The 23,137-nt window shown below is 39.8% G+C and overlaps 1 protein-coding gene across 3 annotated transcripts in view; it reads left to right on the top strand.

Moving 5' to 3' along the window:
• The window catches only part of nbeal1 (neurobeachin-like 1), a 56,441-nt gene that overhangs the window by 15,625 nt on the left and 17,679 nt on the right, over nucleotides 1-23,137 (top strand). For 2 of the 3 annotated variants that reach the window (XM_072465934.1, XM_072465933.1), the window contains exons 8-34: nucleotides 452-537; nucleotides 1,688-2,063; nucleotides 2,225-2,331; nucleotides 6,581-6,667; nucleotides 8,578-8,661; nucleotides 10,229-10,327; nucleotides 11,030-11,601; nucleotides 12,022-12,154; nucleotides 12,714-12,833; nucleotides 13,180-13,489; nucleotides 13,580-13,665; nucleotides 13,756-13,845; nucleotides 14,025-14,205; nucleotides 14,784-14,917; nucleotides 15,560-15,719; nucleotides 16,454-16,556; nucleotides 16,851-17,010; nucleotides 17,310-17,468; nucleotides 17,986-18,145; nucleotides 19,351-19,439; nucleotides 19,929-20,528; nucleotides 20,603-20,778; nucleotides 21,034-21,322; nucleotides 21,385-21,693; nucleotides 22,333-22,482; nucleotides 22,587-22,744; nucleotides 22,898-23,022. In XM_072465934.1, the coding sequence (XP_072322035.1) occupies nucleotides 452-537; nucleotides 1,688-2,063; nucleotides 2,225-2,331; nucleotides 6,581-6,667; nucleotides 8,578-8,661; nucleotides 10,229-10,327; nucleotides 11,030-11,601; nucleotides 12,022-12,154; nucleotides 12,714-12,833; nucleotides 13,180-13,489; nucleotides 13,580-13,665; nucleotides 13,756-13,845; nucleotides 14,025-14,205; nucleotides 14,784-14,917; nucleotides 15,560-15,719; nucleotides 16,454-16,556; nucleotides 16,851-17,010; nucleotides 17,310-17,468; nucleotides 17,986-18,145; nucleotides 19,351-19,439; nucleotides 19,929-20,528; nucleotides 20,603-20,778; nucleotides 21,034-21,322; nucleotides 21,385-21,693; nucleotides 22,333-22,482; nucleotides 22,587-22,744; nucleotides 22,898-23,022 (5,103 nt within the window). The remainder of the gene's footprint in view (nucleotides 1-451; nucleotides 538-1,687; nucleotides 2,064-2,224; nucleotides 2,332-6,580; nucleotides 6,668-8,577; nucleotides 8,662-10,228; nucleotides 10,328-11,029; nucleotides 11,602-12,021; nucleotides 12,155-12,713; nucleotides 12,834-13,179; nucleotides 13,490-13,579; nucleotides 13,666-13,755; nucleotides 13,846-14,024; nucleotides 14,206-14,783; nucleotides 14,918-15,559; nucleotides 15,720-16,453; nucleotides 16,557-16,850; nucleotides 17,011-17,309; nucleotides 17,469-17,985; nucleotides 18,146-19,350; nucleotides 19,440-19,928; nucleotides 20,529-20,602; nucleotides 20,779-21,033; nucleotides 21,323-21,384; nucleotides 21,694-22,332; nucleotides 22,483-22,586; nucleotides 22,745-22,897; nucleotides 23,023-23,137) is intronic. The other variant, XM_072465935.1, reaches the window with a different exon arrangement.

Raw genomic sequence — 23,137 nt, 5'->3', positions numbered from 1 at the left:
GAACTGTTCCAAGGGCCTGTACTGCCTGGTGTGGGTGTAGTACATGCCCCTGAAAATTAACTTGATTTTGTAATAAAAAAACACATGTCAATTCTATTTCATATACAATCCTTTCCTTTCTTCAAATAAGCAACAAATTGTCGAGCTGCCTCATCTCAGTAAGTAAACTATATTACAAATATTAATGGTTATATATTACAGCAGAGCTTAATATCAATACATATACTTAATATCTCCAAATAAAGAATTACAACATATCAATATTTCGATATATGAAACATTATTATTTACACTGTAAAGACGTTGAAAGGTGTGGCTCTGTGCTGTTAATATACAGGTTTGCGTAGAGCTTTAGTTTTGTGGTGTTGCTTTTGTTTCCATAGATATTATTGTGCCTATAGATCATTTCAGTGAATTTCAATGTTGATATGATGCTCTTTATTCCTGTCAGAGTGCTTCCAGGAGAGCGAGCATCTAAAAGAGAGTTTGAAATGCTGTTTGCTGCACCTGTTTGGGGCCATTGTAGCAGGTGATCAGGTAAGACTACAAGGTTAAATTTACTAGAGTAAGTTATAATTCATATAAAAGAAAAGAAATATTAAGCATCGTAAATGTCTGATTGCTCCCTTTCCTTCTTAGAAACATTATATATGCATTAGAGATCAAGTATTTGATCATCACTGAATGTGTAATCCTTTATTTATACAGGGAGGGCCCTTGAGTGCAACAGGATTTACAGCTAAAATGCCAACAAAACATTAAATAAAACAAATAAAATTACATAAAAATATGTAAACAACAAATACAATTGGATAAAATCATACAAAGAAAGAGCACTGGCATAGTGGGTATTTTTAACCAGTGCTTTGAATTCATAAAAAGGCATAAAATCATTTACCGTACTTTTCGGGCTGTAAAGTGCTCCTGAATAAAAGCCGTGCACATGATATTTACGTAGAAAATAGAACTTGTCCATATATGGGCCACACCTGACAATAAAATGCATGTTCCCACGTTGTAACACGAGATATTTACACACACCCTAGGTCCGCTGCACTGCGTGACTAATTAGACTAATTTCTAAGTGAATAGGAGTTGGATTGTAATAAAACACACAGCAACATGAGCATAAGAATGCATCATTTTTTTGTGTCATGAGGGCCTTTTTGATTAATCATTTTAAATTAACACAATTTTGTTGGATGGAAGGAAAATTCATTTGAATATTTTGAATCACTTGTGCAGCATCAGGTTCCCTAGCATATAGAATAATTTATCTTTTGAGAAAGCTAACATTTAGCGGTAACAAGAAGAGTGCAACCTTCACTGATCAAGTTGTAGATAAGTAATTTTCCAAATTTACCACAAATAATTGTCAATTTGTAACAGTGGAAATTTCAATCTCCAGCTGGTGTTGGTCTTATGTATGTAAAATCACAAAATATAAAATAATTACTTGTTACACAGTAATTTGGGGTTTGGACATTTTGAAACACAGTTTTAGGGCATTAACTAATAAGAAAAAAATGTTTCATTGAAAGAATGTTAATTTTAGGCTTTGGATTTAGATCAAATGTAAATTGTGATGTTGCCTTTCAAATCATTTGAAGAAGTATGAGTACAAAACAACAATACAATATCTTGACAATCTCACAAAAATAAAAACAATTCTTTGTGTATTCTGTAGAGGAATGCATTGCTTGCCATCTCACCTGCCACCATGGAGGTCCTGATGCGGGTGCTAGGGGACTGCTCACTCGGGAGCTGCCCCACGGATGAGGGAGAAGACTGGGATAGCGAGGCACCTGACCGAAAAGCCCTACTAACTTTAGGTTGTCTTCGGGAGGTGGTACTACGCCTCCTAGCTTCCAGTTCAGACCAGCGCCAAGTGGAGATCGCATCCGTTTTAGAGAATTACTTCAAGTTGCTCAATTCGGATCCAGCGGCTGTTGTAGCTTCAAAGGCACAGCAACAGCAGCAACAGCAGCAGGGGAAAGGAAAAGTGTCAACGCTGGGGAGGCATTGGGAGAGCCGATTTGTGGCACTGCAAGTCAATATGTTAGGTATGTACTGTGCAGGGATCAGACAAAACGTTACAACAACTAAAATGTTAAGTGAATAATCTAATATAATTAAATGTGTATTTAATTTTATTATCAACAAGAGTGTTGTATTTAGTTAGTTTCATTTGACCTGTATTTATGTTCTATTTTGTTTGTCATAGATACCATCAGAGACATGTTCCTGTGCTCGGACAGACCAGTTTTACAAGCCATCTTCCTCAACAGTAACTGCTTTGAGCATCTCACAAGACTGCTACAAAATAGCAAGGTAACATTTAAATTCTCGTGTCTCTCTAAACACAGTACGCATTTGGGTGTGAGTGGGTGGACTTGCCTTTTTAATTTAAATGTCTTATTTAATATGTAAATAAATGTTGTGTTAACGTTTAAATGAGCTTTGAGATATGATTTTCTGTGACGGAGCAAAGGGTGTTATCTGAAGTAAACAAAAAGGTTTAGTTAGTGATGGTTAGTTACAAGGGAATGCTGTTTGTTAGGTTGATAGATCTATAAATAATATTTAGTACTTTGTTGTAAACGCTCTCTCTTCTTTCTCACACTTATTGTGCTTTATCTCCTATATTTTGTAAATATAGTTAGTATATTTTTTCTATTTTACTGTACGATAGGGACACGCGCTGGAATAGTTTTTTAATTCAACTGTTTTTGACTTTTTTCGGCTGGATTTGAGCGTTTTTCGTTGCGTTCGTTGTGTTGTTGTGACGTGAGCTAGCTCCAAGCGAGCCCACCAGCCCCCCCCCGCGCCCTCCGGCCGCGCTAAAGTACGGCGTGTCGTCGGTACACGTTTATGTACACGTTTATATGAAAGAGGAACTTCACGAACGATCGGGACACGCACTGGAATCGCTTTAAATTAACTTGTTTTGACTTTATTCGGCTGGATTGAATGTTTTCGTCGTGTCGTTGCGATGTGTCTTGGCTCTGAGTCCCCCAGCTCCGGCCCCGCCCCCCGCAGGGGGGGATATTGAACTATTGGCTATTGGCATGAGGCCATATTATCTGCCCCGGGAGTTCTCACATGTGATTTTGATCGCAGTCTATGTGGCCCCGTCTGCCAATGCTGAAGATGCTTGTGAAGCACTGCTCTCCTGCACTTGTAGGCTGCAAACACAGCATCCACAGGCTCTCTTCCTCATCTCTGGTGACTTTAACCACGCTTCTCCCTCTTCTGTTCTACCAACATACACCCAGTATGTTACCTGCCCCACCAGAGAGAATAGAACATTGGACTTGTTTTTTGCCAACACCAAGGAGGCTTATTCTTCTTCCCCCCTCCCTCCCCTGGGTAGCTCGGACCACAACCTTGTACATCTGAGGCCTGTGTATGAACCCATCGTGCGCAGGCAGCCTGTGGTGTCCCGTGAGGTGAGGATGTGGTCTGCTGAGAGCGAGGAGGCTCTGAGGGACTGCTTCAGCACCACTGTCTGGACTGAGCTTTATGACCCACATGGGGAGGACATCAACACCATCACAAAGTGCATCACGGACTACATCAACTTCTGTTTTGAGAACATTGTTCCTTCCCGGACGGTGCGGGGTTTTCCAAACAACAAGCCATGGATTAACCGTGAACTGAAGGCTCTGCTGAAGGAGAAGAAGAGAGCCTTCAGGTCAGGGAACAAGGAGGAGCTGAGGACTGTGCAGAAGGAGCTGAGGAGGAAGATCAGGCAGGCTGAGGCCGGCTACAAGAGGAGGATGGAGGAGCAGCTGCAGCAAAAGAACATTCAGGGAGTGTGGAGGAGCCTGAAAACCATCTCGGGCTTCAAAATCCCCCCTGCCCAGACAGAGGGGGATCTACAGTGGGTGAATGATTTAAATGCTCACTTCTTGAGGTTTGATCGGTCACCCGCCCCTCCCCCTGCACAGCTGCATGCTCCCTCTTCCACAGCTGGACAATGCCCTGCATCTGTTCCTCTTCGCTTATCTGCCCCGGACCATCAGCTCCCCACTTCGCCTGGACTCACCCATCCCCCCAGCACACGGTCCCCCTGCCAACCACTGACTGTCACAGCAGCACAGGTGAGGAGTGAGCTGAAGGGGATTAAAGTGAGGAAGGCAGCAGGACCTGATGGCATCAGCCCCAGGCTCCTTAAGTCCTGCGCAGATGAACTGTGTGGAGTTATGGAGCATGTCTTCAACATGAGGCCAGTGGCTCTCACGTCCCACCTGATGAAGACACTGGAGCGGCTAGTCCTGGACCACCTCCGCTCCACCGTGAGCTCAGCCATGGACCCGCTGCAGTTTGCATATCGGTCTGGCGTCGGAGTGGAGGACGCCGTTATCTCCCTGCTGCACCGCTCTCTCTCTCACCTGGAAAAGCCTGGCAGCTCTGTGAGGATTCTGTTCTTCGATCTTTCCAGCGCCTTCAACACCATCCAGCCGCTGCTCCTGAGGGACAAGCTGGAGACGGCTGGTGTGGAGTATGACCTGGCAGAGTGGATCCTGGACTACCTCACAGACCGACCCCAGTTTGTGAGAGCCCGGAACTGTGTGTCTGACACTCGGACCTGCAGTGTGGGGGCGCCCCAGGGCACTGTCCTCGCGCCCTTTCTCTTCACCCTTTACACTGCAGACTTCAGACATGACACGGACAGCTGTGTCCTGCAGAAGTTCTCTGACGACTCTGCCATCATCGGACTCATCACGGACGACGATGACGCGGAGTACAGAGGACTGGCGCAGCACTTTGTGGACTGGTGTCAGCGGAACCACCTCCTCATCAACGCGGGGAAGACCAAGGAGATGGTGGTGGATTTCTGCAGACGCCACCCCACTGCCCCCTCACCAGTGAACATCCAGGGACGGGACATTGAGAGAGTGGACTCATACAAGTACCTGGGTGTTCATCTGAACCACAAACTGGACTGGACTCATAACACAGACGCACTGTACAGGAAGAGCCAGAGTCGGCTCTACCTCCTGAGGAGACTCAGGTCTTTTGGAGTGACAGGGCCACTCCTGAAGACCTTCTACGACTCTGTGGTGGCATCAGCTCCTGTACGGTGTGGCCTGCTGGAGCAGCAGCATCACAGAGAGGGAGAGGAAGAGGCTGGACAGAGTCATCAAGAAGTCCAGCTCCGTCCTGGGCTGTGCTCTGGACTCGGTGCAGGAGGTGGGGGACAGGAGGGTCCTGGCTAGATTCACATCTATGCAGGACACTCTCTCCGCTCTGGAGAGCAGCTTCAGTGAGAGACTGATCCACCCTCGATGTGTGAGGGAAAGGTTCCGTAGGGCTTTCCTTCCTGCTGCTGTCAGACTTTATAACAAAAACTGTTAGTACTGAACACTCGCAATACTGACCTAACCTAATACTGATGTGCAATTTTGTCATATGTGCAATTACTGTGAAATTCATGTGCAATCTATGTGCTGTCGTGACACATATTCATGTGCAATTACTGTTGGGATCACATGCAATGGTATTTATTTATTTATTTATTTGTCTATGGGAGTTTTTATTTATTTATAGGAGATCTTCTACTGAAAGTGTTTTTCAGACTTCCTATAAGTGATCTGTTCTTCTGTATCTACCTCTGTATCTACCTGCGTTGCACCAATGAAATTTCCCCATGTGGGACAATAAAGGAATATCTTATCTTATCTTACTTTGTTCTCTATTTTGTAATACTTTGTTCTGTACTTTGTATGTTTTATGTTAGTAAAAAGAAAGTTATTTTAAGTAAATAAATACCTCTATATGTTTATTTAGAAGGACCGTAAAAAGAAACCTGAATGGCAAAAGGTCTATCAATGTACAGAATACAAAATTGTGACATCCACATGCTATTATTTGTTTATTTGTTTTGTTTATTTATTAGTATCCCCCCTGGCTGTAACTGAGGACCAGCGAATCTTTCTGGGGTCCTTTTACAAATCATTGACGTTCAAACTGTTCTCAATTAGTATACATGTTTTATTAAGAATGAATTTGACGTGATGATTTGAAGTGTTGATGTTTAGTACATAATTGTAAATCTATTTCTTTCTCGTCAAACTAGCAAGGTATAAGTAATTAAATAATGTAAAATACAGGTTATCAAGTTGGTAGTGTATCTTTAGGCTTTATTATCACTCTTGTCAAATTGTAACCAAAATTAATCCATCTTAGATCATTGTGCTAGATTTACTACAAAAACTACAAAATAAAAAATATTTAAAAAATAAACTTACCTATAAAATACTATTCATATTCACGGGTTGTTATTATAAAGATTGGATACAAACAAGGAATAATATCCCTATTATACCAAGTGAGAAAAGGCATTGTCTTCACTTTTGCATGTCCCATAAAGGCTTCGCTCACTGGTTTGCCTCTTCACAGCGACCCTAATCTAACTGGCTTATTGTAACCTTTAACTTCTCCTCCTCCTACACTTAAAGACATTTTCCTCCCCTGCACCGCCCACTTTGGCTTAACCCTAACCCTAACCCCATAACGCTATCGCTCACACCACTGGCTTTGTTGACATGTTGCCTGTATTATGTATGTGTGTCAGCTGGTAAATGCTAGGAGCACGTCGGCTGACAAGGACCAGAAAGATATAACCAACAACATGTTACTGTCAGGAGAGAGGGACATGCAGGTACCACAGAGTAATCCATTACGTTTATTCATTCAAGTTTTATTTTAAAGTTCATTCACCTGCCTATCATCACGTCTTCCAATATCCTCCCTTTAACTGCTCCACAGCATGACTAGGTGTTTTTGGTTTGAAGCAGCGTTGGCAAACAACAAGTTCAAATTGTCCCACTTTTTTTAATTGGCGCTTCATAACTACTGGGTCAAACTTACTGTTGTTTGAAATTTCATCTTATTTTGTTTTTTACAATAATAACTTTGCTATATAAATAATTATTTACATATAGTAATAATTTGGGTAATCAAACATCTATTTATTTTATGTAATAAAACCGCTTATTTTAATATTTTAGTGTTGCCTCATATTTCAAAACGTTTTTAAAAAAACACCTTTTATATAGCTGTATAATGCCTCCATTGTAGGCAAAGCAAACACAGGTGGACAAGCTTCCTGTAGTCCTTTAGTTTAGCCTGGTTACCTTTATAAAGCAGCAGATGCTATGGGCTAGACTTCTGTAGACTACTGTATCTGTAGTCTGGGGAAAAATACAGTTGAAATAAACATTTTAGTTAACGAACAAAAGGTAAGTCAAAGACTTGGATCAAAATTATATGATGATGAATCAAAATCTTCAGTATTACAAATTTCCTTCCAAAAAAGTATTTACCTTCATTTGAAACAGAATTTTAAACCTAACAGCTCAAGCTAATTCTTACAATTTCCTATTTTGTTGAATTGCAATAAATTATTTAATTGTAAAATTAATTTTGCATATACTATTTTGAGATATTGGCTAACAAACTGCTTACTTTACTATCCAAAAATGAAAAGGAAGCACACCTTTTTAATGGACTATTTAACCATAGAAAGAGCACACACCTGAAGTAGAATCAAGAATGCAAGTTTGGACCTTTCCTCGCATAAAAACTACTTTGGCAATCCAGGTTAACTTTTAATTCTGCCAAACCTTTCCTTAAATTTCAACGTTATTCGAGTCTTGCTGTGGAGTTATTTTAATTATTTTTGTATTTATATTTTCTTTGTCCTCTCATGTCCTGTCCCTCTCCTCCATTTTGCTCTGGTTGTCTGTGGTATAGTGGGCCCCATTGGAATGCTATCCCAATGTTCTGGTGTGTTATGGCAAAGTTAGTTTGCAGTGATTTTGGCATTCAATATTGATCTTAATGTTTTATGTTTGTCCCTCTCCAGCTTGTCCAAGATTATCCAAATTGATTATTACAAATAACTTGATCATAGGACTTAGCTGGATAGAGATATCTGTGTTTTAAGGGCTGCATGCGTTGGAATTTGAATGTTGGTAGTTGAAGCGGAGTGTTTTGTGTATTTGTTGTTTTAAAATGTTCTTCCTAGGACTGTGTTAATTTGAAGTGAAATGAATCTGTAACAGGAAACCACTCTGACAAAGAAATGATTATATACTCAATAGTAGTGTTTCCATTAAATATACCACAATTTTTAATAAAGATAACTTTTGAAAGAAACATATTTGATAACAAAACTAAAAACTAACTTTTAACTTCATCAACTCCAGATTTGCTCATTCAACAGAAATTAAACAGGCCTGAAACTGGACGTTATTACATATAACTGGAACTAATATTATATATTGCTATGTAATTCAATATGACAAAATATTAAACATGAAAAATATGTTCCCCAACTTTCAATGTAATCAGAATCAAATATATTTATGGAAACACAGCTACTCTTTTACACTAATTGAATCAAACCATTTTATGTGATGCATGTTGTATTTTGGGTCCATTGTGAGACCTATATATAGCATGCACATTGCTTTAACTTTGAGATTTGCCTGTGTTTGTTGTTCCTTACCCATGATTCATTGTAGCTGTAAACGGCTGCATAATTCACTAACTACTGTCATTTTATAGGTGTTTCAGGGAAGACTGGACTCTCTTGCGGTTGCAACCATTAAGGCGCTAACAACAGTTATGCACAAATCACCAGCCGCAAAGGTAAAAAAAAAAAAATCGAAGATCAAAGATTAGACCAGACCCCCAACTGAATTGATATAACACCGGACTCGAACCGGACTCGGACTCGGACCGGACTCGGACCGGACTCGGACCGGACTCGGACCGGACTCGGACCGGACTCGGACCAGAGTGGACTCGGACCAGAGTGGACTCGGACCAGAGCGGACTCGGACCAGAGCGGACTCGGACCAGAGCGGACTCAAACCAGGTTCTTCTTCTTTGGTTGTTATTGTTGTAGTTTTATGGCGGTTGGCATCCAAGTGTTGCATTACCGCCAGACTTTATTCTTTAGACTTCATTTTGTTGTTGTTGTTTTATGGAGGGTTGGCATCCGAGCGTTGCATTACCGCCAGACTTTATTCCTCAGACTTTGTCATGGCGGTCAGTATCCAAGTGTTACATTACCGCCACCCACAAAGCAGACTCGGAGTAGACTCAAAGCAGAGTAGACTCAAAGCAGAGTAGACTCAAAGCAGGGTAGACTCAAAGCAGGGTAGACTCAAAGTAGGGTAGACTCAAAGCAGGGTAGACTCAAAGCAGGGTAGACTCAAAGTAGGGTAGACTCAAAGCAGGGTAGACTCAAAGCAGGGTAGACTCAAAGCAGGGTAGACTCAAAGTAGGGTAGACTCAAAGTAGGGTAGACTCAAAGTAGGGTAGACTCAAAGCAGGGTAGACTCAAAGCAGGGTAGACTCAAAGCAGGGTAGACTCAAAGCAGGGTAGACTCAAAGCAGGGTAGACTCAAAGCCTAAAGAATGAAGCCTAAAGAATAAAGCTGTACCGCAGAAGCACCGGACGTGATGGAAGTAGAACTTCTAAAGGGTACAACAACAAAGACATCTCATGACCCCATGGGCTTTGTGACACCTAAGCAATGGAATAAGACCTTTTAAGGACTACGACAAAGTCTGAGGGGAAGGACTTCTAAAGGATACAAAAACAAAGACATCTCATGACCTCATGGACTTTGTGACACCAAAGCAATGGAAGAAGAACTTTTAAGGACTACGACAAAGTCTGAGGAATAAAGTCTGGCGGTAATGCAACACTCGGATGCCAACCGCCATAAAACACCAACAACAACAACAACAACAACAAAACATCAAAGAAGGAGAGGAAGGTGAAGAAGAGTCAGCCCTGGAATAAAGTCGGGCTCTGAAAGATGAAGTCGAAAGAATAAAGTCTGGCGGTAATGCAACACTCGGATGCCAACCGCCATAAAACAACAACAACAACAAAGCAGGGTAGACTCTTCTTCGTCTTCTTTGGTGTTTTATGCCGATTGGTATCCAAGTGTTACATTATCGCCAGACTTCATTTAGACCGCCTATACTTCAGACTATTCCACCGAATCATCCAGGGTAGACTCGGACCAGAGCAGACTCGGACCAGAGCAGACTCGGACCAGAGCAGACTCGGACCAGAGCAGACTCGGACCAGAGCAGACTCGGACCAGAGCAGACTCGGACCAGAGCAGACTCGGACCAGAGCAGACTCGGACCAGAGCAGACTTCAAGCAGACTCAAAGTAGTTGTTGTTTATTTGCAGGAGGTATTCAAGGAGAGAATAGGCTATAATCATTTGTATGAAATCCTGATCTCCCTTGGGCAGCCTTCACGACATCTTCTCAAAGAGCTGATGAACATGGTAAAGATGGTGTTTTGTTATTTATATGTAAAATATACCTTGTTGTTCTTATAGAAAGACACTTGATAATAAGAAAGGAAAGTATTCTTTCTGTAACCTTTATAGTTACTGAAAGTGATACAGACATAAACATTTCAAAATCGTTGTAATTTCGTGAAAATTATTTTGATGTTTTAATATGGTAAAAAATTTGATTGTCTTTGTACAAAAAATAATACTTCATTGTACCTTGGTTAAAATGGTTGGTTTAGCTCTTGACATGTAGCATAAGAAGAAAAACAAGTGAATATCTAGATGGAATTTGATGTTCAATGTTTTTTATTTTGTGTCTGTCAAATAATTTGACTGGGACATCTCAAATTCTAACTTCATTCTCATTTAACATTTTCATACACAGACTAGTGTCACTACACACACTTAGGTTGAGGCATTATACCTAGTGATTGGACCTATTCTATACTGATATAATACCTTTACTGTATCCAGGAGTGGTCCATAGTAGCAAGCAAGGTTTCAAATATTCTAATTTACTACTAAAGTTTCATCTAACTTTCTTGTACCTTGATGTACAACTTCCCTCTTTAGGGACTTTTTTTCAGTCCCCACCCCATAAAGTGTATTGTAAAAAGCAGAACTTTGTGACAAAAATCCAACATTTTGGATGAGGTAGTCAGCTTTCAGTGTCCCTTTCTTCATGTCCAGGCGGTGGAAGGAGAACACACTTCAGTTGGACTTTTGGGCATCAGTAACGTAGAGCCTCTGCTGCTGCTGGTCCAGTGGCTTCCGGAGCTCGACTCGAGTGAACTCCAACTCTTCACTGCCGACTGGGTCCGACGTCTCAGCTGCCTGAACCGGCAAACACGTGCCACTTGTGTCAACGCCGCCATGGTCAAACGTGCATTATCCGTCTTGGAACGTTATCAGAGATTACACAGAGCATGCGGGGAAAGTTTATTAGGACTATTAGGGTCTTTGGGCTCTCAATCACTTAGTACAAATGAACTGCTGGAATTTTTAAGACTTTTACGACCAACAGATTCAACGGAAGCACATCCTTATGTTGGCCCAGCGCTTAGAGCTCTTCTGACGATGGTACGGAAGCAGGGGTTAGAAAGTGCGATGCAGTATTTTGACTTGTCCCACGGCATGGCGGGGATATCGGTGCCCACAGTGCAGCGATGGCCTGGGTCGGCGTTCAGCTTTCTAGCTTGGCTTTCGCTTGACCAGGATCAACTCGGACCAATCAGCAAGGACAAGAGGAAACAGCTATACAGGTAAAAAAGTCATGTATCAACTTGATCCAAATATTATATACTGCATGGCTTTAATGTTGAAGTACAGTAATATGCTTAAAGATTTAAAACTTTTTTGTGTCTCTAAAATGGATAATATCAGAGTGAATGGTCACATGGCACTATGCATGTAATTGCCTCTAAACTGCCCACAATTTGTACATACAATAATTGGACATTGGACAACTGCTGGGCAAAAACATCTGCCATTTTATCAAACAAATAAAGAATACATTTTTATTACTCAGGCTGTTCTTCCATTACCTATTTCATCTTTGAAGAGTGAACATTTGGTCATCCTCCAAGCACCCTAACAAGCTATATTTCTTGGCATAAATGTACATCTACGTAGCAATTATCATTATGCATATAACTTGCATTTTACACCTCTGTGTGGTGCAGTTTCTTCTCCCCTGGGGGCACTGGTTTCGAAGCCTTCATCTCCGCAGCGGGGGTCCTGGTGGTGGCTGTCTGCACCAAGAAGGAGTATGTGACTGTGATACTGCCAGACTACTGCTTCTGTGACTCTCTATGGGTAAGGCATACATCATCATGCGTTAACCTTTTGAAGTCATTTTCCACATATATTCTACACAGCATAATTCAAGATACCAAAGTTAAAATCACAATTCTATGTGACATATTTATATTCTTTTGGTTTAGTTTATTTCTAAAGATTGGGACAGTGAACAATATTAAAGGTGCACTTACTGTATGTAACCTCTCTGTTGGAGAGTCCCTCGCCCACTTGTCTACATGAAGATGTTGGTGAGTCATACTGTGGAGCATTCTTGGCAAAGCAATAACATCTGCTGCTTGTAACCTTAAAAGTTACATAGTGCACCTTTTAACTTTAAAGGCAAAGATGTACTTAACATGCAGAGATTTGCTTATAGCCGGCAGGCAAATGTAGGGCTTCATAAAAAGGAAAATTATACTACAAATACATTAATAAAGGATGTTTCATTAAAAACATTCCTCACAACAGCTTAAAATGATCAATCTGATCTTTTTCCCTTCTCATTACATTACCATTACACTTCATTATTTACATACCATTACACTTCATTATTTTATGTTTTGTCTGTCTACAGCACAGTATTGGTGTGGTGCATGTGCCTGGAAAGAGGCCATTTGGACAGAGTCTTGTCTATATTTATGTGGATGGGCAACAAAAGCTATCTGCACCACTGAAGTATCCCACCATGACTGAGGTATGATCTGAAAGGCATATGATTATATGATTGGATTAGAATTTTAATTTGGGTATGTCAAAGTTAATCAGTTTATCAATGATTGTGATCATATAGATCCCGTCAATAACCATGTAAATTTTCATTCAATCTATTCTTAAAAAATGTAAATTTATTGATATTTAACTGTTTATGTCACATTAATATTCATTTATCATTCAAAAAGTAGTAGTAAACTACAATGTGTTATTGTATTTGGTCAGCAGTAGTTGAGCAATTTTTCACTTAAAAAAATATACCGGTAGTAAATATCAAGAAAATATCAAATGTTGCCAACTATTGTAATTTGATTTGGTTTTGTTGACAGCCTTTCACCTCCTGTTGCATTGGTTCAGCGGGTCACCGGACCACCACTCCTCTTCCTTCTCAAATCCCAGACCCGCCCTTTTCTTCCGCCTCCACCCCCACCACACGTTCCTCTCTGGGGGGCATACTGTCTCCACACACCTGGGGGGGCTTCCTGGGGGGTAAACCTGAATCTGTGACCAAACTGATCTCCGCTGGGACCCAGGACAGCGAGTGGGGCAGTCCGACCTCACTACAGGGACAACTGGGGAGCGTGATGGTGTTCCATGAACCCCTGCAGCCAAATCACATTAAAGCCATCTGCAGTGCTGGTTAGTTTTTAGATTTAATTACAATCAACAATTTTGATTATAATGTAAATTGTAATAATATACTATGAATTATAATTTAATTTGATGTAGGTCCAAACTGCATATCTCCACTCAAAGCACAGGAATCTGAAATTGGGGACCTGACAACTAAACTGCTGCTTTACTATTCGCCAAAGGTAAGTTATTAGTCATGTTAACACTTTCTATTAGGGTGCACCTATTATACGAGTAACATGACATACAGCCTATTCTCTCTCTAATTCCAGGCATGCAAGAGCCCCATCTGTCTCGATCTATCGCCCAACGCACTGCACGGACGGCTGACCGGGAACAAAGTGGTCAACTGGGATATTAAGGTATTCAAATTAGTCCACAATGAGCACTAAAGCCCCCCAAAACACAATTTGTCTCTTCTGGTTGTTACCAAGAACAAAGAACATTTTAAAGTCTGGAATCACTTATGTCTTACGCATACTAACATTTTTTTTATTTATTCAAATGCAGTTTCTCCATGTAAAGGTCTGTCTTTTGTCAGGATGTGATAAACTGTGTGGGCGGGCTGCCGGTGCTATTACCCGTCCTGGAGCAGCTGGCCCTGGTGACTCCGGATCCACAGGCCACTGATCCGAGCTCCGGGTCTTCAGACTTCATCACTCCAGACGTCTCCACACCTGCTGAAGGGGACTGGGTCATTCTGCCTTCCAGCCGTGCTTCAGGTATACCACCACTACCACTACTAAATACTACTGTATTTACTAAATTTACAGCTTTCTAAAAAAAAAAAAAATCTGACAGATTGTGGGGGTGCTGTTATTACCAGTTTCTGCTGGTTGTCGTTTTACACACTATATTAACATCTTGAAACATGCATCATAGACCTGCATAATCCTCCAGCTTGGTGTTCCTGTACCAAGTATTGCTCAGAGTCTAGAGATGGGTCCCTTTAGAGCTGCACTGTGGTGCTGACAGGTTTAACACCTCAAATGCAGAGGACAAATTTTGTCATATGGATCAATGAAATATACCAAAACCCCTTTTAAGAAGCTTGCATTTGAGCATGTTCTGAAATGGTATGGGTTAAAATTTGGTTGGAGTTTGCATGTCTGTTAGGTTCTCACTCTTAAAATGTGTTAAATAAATGAAAGAGACTATTGTAATTTTCTTGCTGGCCAATATCCCTGCTGATTTGAGTGGAAACCCTGCCTATGTTCTGTTTACATTATAATTTATTGTCCAATATGTGAATTATTAATCTAACCTTTTATTATTATATTCTTCTTTTTTTTTTTAACAGAGGCCCGACTTGAAAAGAACTTGGTTGCCACTTTTTTGTTGGTCTTGAAACATTTTCTACAAAGACATCCAATCAACCAGGAGACTTTGCATCACACACATGGAGTCAGCACTTTAGGAGCCCTTTTGCAAAAGGTTTGACTCGTTACGTCAATCACTATTCAAATAAGCAATATAACCAAAATCATGGGTGTAAATAGACTAGATAAATTTTGACAACATGTTTTCCCTCTTACATGGACTTGTTGTGATTAGCTTCTCCCCATCTCCTCTCCACCATGTTGTATGTTAGTCTATTCTTACTGATTATGTTACTGTTTGTTTATGGGTGTTAGAAATGCCTTTGAAACAACAATTTGAAGCTTCCTCAGAGACTGGACTGTACCAGACACAACCACACCCTTGAAAACACAATACTTGAACAAACAGCTGTGGTATTTTCTTATCTTAACGCTACCACTACCAATTCGTTTAGTTTGTTCTTGTTGTTCTAAATTTACACTACAGCCACATATACACTGGATGGATTTATTGTTAGATAGTGCTTGAAAATATAAATCTTTGCCAGTCAAGCTCTTTCTAGATCCCTTTTTAAAATTGCAAAACGGGTGATTGGTATTTTGTCGTATTGCTGTAAATTTACTGTAGTAAGTCATGTTCTGGCAATAGTCACTTTTACTTTTATACACCTGTCAAATTGTATACTTTAATTTTGTAAATTCTCAGCCCCAAATACAATTTAACTACATATAATTGTCTAATCTCTCTCGTCTCCAGCTCCCCGTGGGTCATGTGGACGTCAGTGTGCTGGTGGCCATGCAGCTCCTAATCGAGCAGGTGACGTTTGAGAAGAACCAGGCTTTACTCCAACAGCTCCATTCATATCTGCTCTTCAACTTCAACATCTGGAACAAAGGAGACTTCCCCTTAAGGATAGGTGGGTTGTTTATTTCTTTACTGGTTAATGGCTTGTTACTGCTATGATACAAATACTGGCACTCATATAATGTAAAGTTAGCCTTTTTTTTTTAATGTTAACTGCAAAAAGTTAAATTTTCAAATCCACGTATACTTTTATTCTAGCACCTTAATATCCTTTAATGTAATGCAGTATGTAATCATGTAATGTAATAAGTCATGTAATTTAAAGTTGCACTATTTATGTAACTTTTCTGATGGAGGGTCCACTCACCACCTGCTTGTCTCCAAAGATATGTTATTTATTTTCCTGTAATGTTCTTAAGTATGATATCTATCTCAGAGGAGACAAGCACATGGTGCGAGCAAACCAAGTTCCAAGTCAGAATTTGAATTTTTTGAGTAATTTATTTCTCTCGATGAATTTTTGAGTAATAAAAACACCTTTAGAAGGATCGTGAAAAGATTGATATGTACGTTTAAGTTCCAGGCAAAGCAATAACATGGCGACCAGCAGCTGGCGGACCCCCAACCAGAAATGGTGCATACATAGATGCGACTTACAAGATTTATGCAAATGCTTTTTAACTATTCAAAGCAACCTAAAATTTCTACATTTTGAGCCTGAAATTGCCATATCATTTTTTGTTTGAGTTTTAGTATGATTTTCCTTAATGTACAATTGGAAATAGATTGTTGTAATTCTTTATTTACACAATTAAATCCATAAATGACCTTTTCTTTTGTTCATAGGTCATATTCAGTATATGTCCACAGTCATCAAAGACAACAGGAAACAGTTCAGGAAGAAATATGGAGTCCAGTTCCTTCTTGATGCTATTCGTCTTTATTATGGGTAAGAAAGTCTTCACATTAATACAATTGCTTAGATTTCAAATAGGACTGTATGTTATGAGAAAATGTAATAATGACTAATAGTAGAAAAACGCCTGGACGAATGAGGGATTACACCGACAAATAATGACTAATGATTATTTGAATACTTCTATGCATATGCTTGTTATATTACAAATTAAAATGTAAAACAGTTTTGTTAACTGGTTAACTGCATCAAAATAAAATGTAGACTAAAATAACAAAACAAAATGTAACATAAAATAACATATCTTAAACCATGTCTCATGTGCAGGAGGAACAGCAACAAGGAGAGTGATTTGAGTGAAGATGACATCCGTACCATCCGAGCCTCCCTCTATGGACTCATTAAATACTACATTGGAAAAGGCATATCACAAGATGAGATTCACAGCATACTGGGATACATCGCTGCTATTGGAGATGAAGAGCAGGTCTGGAGAACCTATTCTATTCAATTATACATGTATATTTAGAACTACTTTAGTCAACTTTTAAACTTCAGCTTTGTTGTCAAAGACATGTCAAAATGTTTTAACCTTTCATGCAATATGTATAAATAGACAATTTAGTGCATTATAATGAAGAAAATAATGTAATTAGAGATTAATTCAGAGGGGTCGTTTTTTAAAAGATGTAGATATAGATATAAACTGGTTTATTTAAATAATATAATTAGAACATTTTCCTTTAAAACCCAATTACCTTTATATTTGTATGTTGTATTTTTTAGTTGTGTGGACTTCTGGAGTTGTTGCTCAGCCTCCTCCAGACGAGTCCGTCCCGGGACCAGCTCTTCCTGCTCCTGTTTGAGCCCAGTGCTGCAGACTCATGCTACGCTCTGCTTCTCAACAACAAACACTCAGACCGGCTAAGGGAGCTAGTCTTCAAGGTAAATTATTATTGTCATTACCGGTATATGTTCAAGGTATAGTCTACTCTAATTACTTGTAAGGGGTTTTAGTAGGCGACCGTTTTTAATTTGTTAAATTTACAACTTGTTTTTCTTATTTTCATGTTAATTCAAAAACTTTTGTCGTTTTTTAGCCTAAATATTCTGTTGCCAAACTATTATCTCAATCCACTTCATGCTAAATGTACTCTCCTGCACAATGATATTCTGATTAGTCAGGAGTAAACTTCTAAAAGTTTTTTTTTGGGGTTTGGTTTGGGTTTGATGTTTCTCTGAAAATAGTTTTAAGGGAGGAGTGAAAACCCGCTAAATTGACCTGGGCAGAGCCATCAAGCCAATTCAAGGATATTGTAACATTCAAATTTAGTGTTATTTGTATAGCTTTATAGCCAAAGGTTTGATCAAATCAAAGGAGTCCAATGAGAAAATGAGAAAAGATCATATCAAATTGGTAAAGTTTTATTACTGAACCTCGATTCATCCTCCCCTTCCACAGTTGTTTGAACGTATGCTGCGCTGTGACCGCGTCTATGAGAAGAATAAGCAACGTCTGAGGCTGAGGGAGGCGGGGTACTCTGGTCTCTCTCTCCTCTTATCTGACATCCACATCACCCCCAATCTTATCCGCTGTCTCCTCAACCAAATCCTTCACACAGGTTAGTGCTTTGTATTGGCATTAAAATGCCCTGCAGACAGTGGCTTTCGAGCTAATGTGGAGAATAATGAAAAAGGCCAAAAACATTCTCTCTGGCTCATTTTTTTTTTTCTACTTCTCTTTGTGAAGCCACATCCAGTAACTGGACTACTTGTATTATGTGTAGTGGGAGTGTGAATATAATATAAAATTGAATTATATATGTATGTGATGTGTACTTTTCCCCACCCATTCCTCTATTTGGTAAGTCTCCTTTATGCAAGCAGGTTAATCTATCGCAGTGTGGTGTGAACTGAAGAAGCTTATAGCTTAAGTTTTCTATTATAGGCAGCATTATGTCCTCATTTATTGTTATAAAATTGTCACCTTGGCTTCAAGAAAATCTTAAATTATTATTATTTAGTTTTGTTTGTTCTTTTTTCTTATTTTGGTCGCTGCTAGCTCACGTCTTTCTACCAAAGCAAATGACAGGAGCCATAATAAGAAATAAGAAAACAAATATTATTTGTTTTTTTATTTCTTCCTTCTGTACAAATTCAATAGATCAGGCATAAGCCTGGCTATCCGCCGCTGTCTCTACACCTCAGTGTTTTGGATTCTGTTTTGACATATTGATTTATGCTCCAGTGTAGCTCTGAGCCTAAGAGCGTTTTAAGAAATGAATACATTATACTCTACAGTTGAAATCTTTAATATAATTTATTTTATTGATCTTGGGCCTAATGTTGTGAATTGGCACTATGACTTCCCTGTTCATCATTACAGGCATTACAAGCCATGCTTGAGTCCTTATTGTGTCTGGTCTAGGTTTAGTTCAAGTTCTCTCTCAGTCCTAGACTTCTGGTTGAGTTTAATTTAACTATGGTTTGATTTAGCTCTTTGTGCAATTCTGGTTTGGTAATTGGTTGTAGTTTAGTCATTCATGAAGTCGTGCTTTATTCACAGATTTTGTCCTGTGTTGTCTGGACTTACTACTTGATTTCCTTGCTGAGTTTAATTCTTCCTTGGTATAGTCCTGGTTTAATCTTTGGTGGAGTTTAACCCTAGTCTTATCATCATTATCAAGTCCAGTTTTAGTTTAAGTGTCTCTTGTAATGCCAAATGTTCTCTTTGGTGACACTATTTAATTTATATATTACCGCTGCACCACACAATAGCTCATACATTAAACATCTTGTAACTAATTACAAAGAATTTGTTCTCCAGATCATAATGTGAACTACAAAGACCTGATGGCTCTGGTCCTGCTCACTCACCGGGCCGGTCCCAGTGTGCGCCTGATTGTCTGCAAACGGGTGAGGAGGAGACACACTCCGTAAAAGCTTTGTATTTAATTCAGGAATGGAGGAGATATAGTGACGTCGGGCAGCACCTTAAATTGACCTGTCCCATTTATGTAATTTTTAATACACTTGTTCTTTTAATGGCCTCTTTTTAAAATGGATATTTTTGTTGTGTTTATTGATTGAAGCTCCATCACAGGCCTTATGGTTGCATTTTATTGGTTCAAGCTGGATGCATAGAGGAAGACCAAAGCTTTATTTTCAATCTAAGTCTGACCATACAGTATATAAAACTTGACTTTGAGCGTTGATTAGTTAGCTGAATTGTCATTAAACCAATCCCTCGCAAATTATATTTATATTAAGTATTAGTATTAAATTAATATGCTCCAATAGACACTTGTCTCACAAAATTAGTAGTATTTTACAGTAGTAGTAGTGCCCTCAAATGAATCTTTGTCACTATGATATATTATCTACATTCTTTCTCATCTCTTTTAGGTGCACCAGTTGCTTCAGTCTTCTCAGGATGCTGCGATTCAGATTGCCAGACAGCAGTGTTGGCAGGATACTCTCATGCGCTTGTATTTGAGAGGAGACGGAGCTTTAACTCTTAAAAACGCAGACACAGTTAGCACTTGTAGCTTGGACTCGAGTCGAAACACCAACTCAAGCCGCTTGGAGTTGCCTCTCGAAAGAAGACCGCGAACGGGAAGTAATGGCAGATGGGACAGACTTGAAGATGACCGTATAAGCATAGGAGACACAAGATCTGTTGATAGTCTCGAAAATGGGGATGGTATTTCGCTTTTGGATACGCCATCTTCTTCTGCATCCACCGAACCACAGATCCACACAAAACCATGGGTGGTGGGGAAGTCAGGGGGGCTAACGCTAGACCTGTCCCACATTCAGGGCTACGAGGCTGGGGAGAGCGGTACGCAGACTCCCGGTAGCATGCCCAGTACACCATCGCCGATAGAAACGTCCAAGCCTTTTCCGGGTAACTCCAGTGAAAAAGATGCAAGCGGCTCTCTAAATGAAGAAAGCTTTCTCTTTAGTGATAATATTTCCTTGGGAGAGTCTTTCAATAACACACAGGTAAGATGAAGAAAAATAAATTCTAAAAAATAAAGAAAATTTGGTCCTAATTCCTCTCTGATTGTTGTTTTTAGCGTGCAGAGGAGGAGTTGTGCACGATGCTCATGGAGACCGTGTTATGTGTCATGTGGAGGGGAGTGGAGGGCTCGGATGATGCCGCCTGGTTAGAACGAGGACAGGTTTTCTCTGCGCTCACTAAACTGGGAACAGCCAATGAACTACTGCAGCCGGTTGACCAAATCAAACTTGGGTAAAAAAAAAAAAAAAAAAAAAACATAAATATATATTTCAGGATTAAAAAAATATATTTAAAAAATGTCAACATTGTAGAGCAAACTGAAATTATTCAAATTTCTTAAGTTATGTGTGAGAAGTGATTTACCTGTGATTTTATCTATTGAAATTAATTTGTATTCAATATTATTTTTTCAGTATTATACATCTATGACTTGCAAACCTTGAAAACCTTATGATATTAATTTTCTAAAATTCCTTCCGCTTGTAGACTTATGGAGCGCATGTTGGAGTGGGCGGTGGGGGACAATCGCGAGGCATCTGCGGCCACCTTACCTCAGCACACAGAGAACGCGGTTCGACTCCTACACATGGTCCAGGATTTCCTTCAGGCTGAGGGACTCATCAACCCGGCTCTGTGGACCGAGAAAGTCCTGGAGGAGACTGTAACCTTAATGGACAGCCTCATGGTCTGGTACTCGGCTGGGACTCAGTGGTTTCAGCTCTCTCAAGTCGGGCTCAGACTCCTGCTCGGATTCATGGCACAAGAAGACACTGATGTAAGATTTCCTGTTTCTGTTATTTCTGCAATTTCTATATATTTACCTTGATCTTTCTCTAGGTGTGTGCAATGGCCACTGCCAAGCTAAACGGCATTCTCCAAACCAAAGAAGTCTCGAGTCAGGACGAGGCTTGTTATCTTCTGGGCAAAGTGGAGGGTATCCTGAGACGGGCCATCCAGGATCAGACTGAGGAGACTTACTCGTTCCTGGTTCCTTTGTTGCGGACGCTTTTGTCTAAAGTGCATCGCCTGCTTTACATGGAACTGCACCTGCCCCAGCTCCCAGACACCAACGGTAGCCCCTCCTTCTTCGAAGACTTCAGGCTCTACTGCAACTCACCTGAATGGCGCGTCTACCTCGACAAATATGTGAGTTTCCACTGGAAATTCACTGGAGAAAAAAACTTTTCACAGATTAACCCCAAAATAAGTGAAAGTGGTATTGGTCTGACACTTGACCAATAAACACTTGAATAAACACTTGAAACCCTGGGCTATGCCCCCGGGCTATGTCAAAGTTCTATGTCATACTGTGGAACATTCCAGGCAAAGCAATAACTTCTCCATGTAGACACGTAGGTTGCTGACCCAGAATAGTTACATAGTTCACCTTTAAATGAGACAAACAATCTTGTAATCTAAGATGGCAGATAGATTGAACTTTAAAAAATTGAAAATTAATTCAAACTTTTTCTTCTAAATTGACAAAGCTTCTTGTATGAGAGACCCTTTAATCACAAAACCTTCTAAATTAATCACTAAGTAAGAGTTATAATAAGGCTATCAATGCTAAATCCAAGACTAAACAATTATTGACCTAGAACTAAAAAGAGCTAAACATGACAAAAACGGGTCCTAAACAATAGCTAAAACCAAGGCTAAACCAAGGAGTTTTGTTTTAATCCAGTTTTGAAAAAACTGAAACAAAACTGATCCAAGCCTAGACCAGGAAGATTTGTGGATTTAATCAATTTAATTAATGACTGACCATATTATTCCTTTCTCCAGATTATTCCCTACATGAAGCAGTATGAAATTGAAACATTTAGTCAAGGTCACGAAACCATGGCTCTCTACTGGAAAGAGTGCTACGAGACCTTTATGTTCAGTCTGCACAAACGAGAGAGAGAGAGGGGAGAAAGCAAAATCCGATTCCAGGTAAGATAATGTTTCAAAAGACTTTACAATTTTTATGGAAAACAGATAATAGCTTTCCTAATACCGTAAACTGAATTATCCATTTGTTTTTATTATCCCATTAGGAGCAGTTTGTAGAGCCATTCTCACGACGCAGCCGCCAAGAAAACCTAAGATACAACAGTATGTTAAAGCTACAGCACAGCCAGAACAGCGCCATCCTCAGGCAGTGGAAGACGGCACGTAGAGGCCTGGTTTGTGAGAGAGGGCCGTGGGCTGACAGGTATAGTGACAACTCCTAATTTTAACATAACATACATAGAGTAAGAATATGTTAAAGTTTTGAGAAATGCTGCTAATTTATTTATATTTGTTAAGTTATTACATAATTCAAATGTTGACTGCAATATAATTGAAAACAAAATATTTGTTTTAGGCAACAGGACGAGATGCGTTGGCGGGTGTCCAGTGCAGAGAATTTTTCGCGGATGAGATTGAAGTTGGTTCGAAACTATAATTCTGATCTCCACAGAGAGGCCAGCGCACTTCGAGATAATCTAGGTAAGACGGCACTGCAAATTGAATATATACTTTTATATAAACAAATCCTAAAAATATGCTATTACATTGCAATGACTTCCAGTTTTTTTAATATGAGACAATTAAAGCCTGGAAC

The sequence above is a fragment of the Eucyclogobius newberryi genome, unplaced genomic scaffold, assembly GCF_026437365.1.
Source record: "Eucyclogobius newberryi isolate DKJ021-1_F unplaced genomic scaffold, fEucNew1.0.hap1 SCAF_1, whole genome shotgun sequence".
NCBI classification, from domain to species: domain Eukaryota; kingdom Metazoa; phylum Chordata; class Actinopteri; order Gobiiformes; family Gobiidae; genus Eucyclogobius; species Eucyclogobius newberryi.
This window is presented reverse-complemented; position numbering and strand designations above follow the sequence as displayed.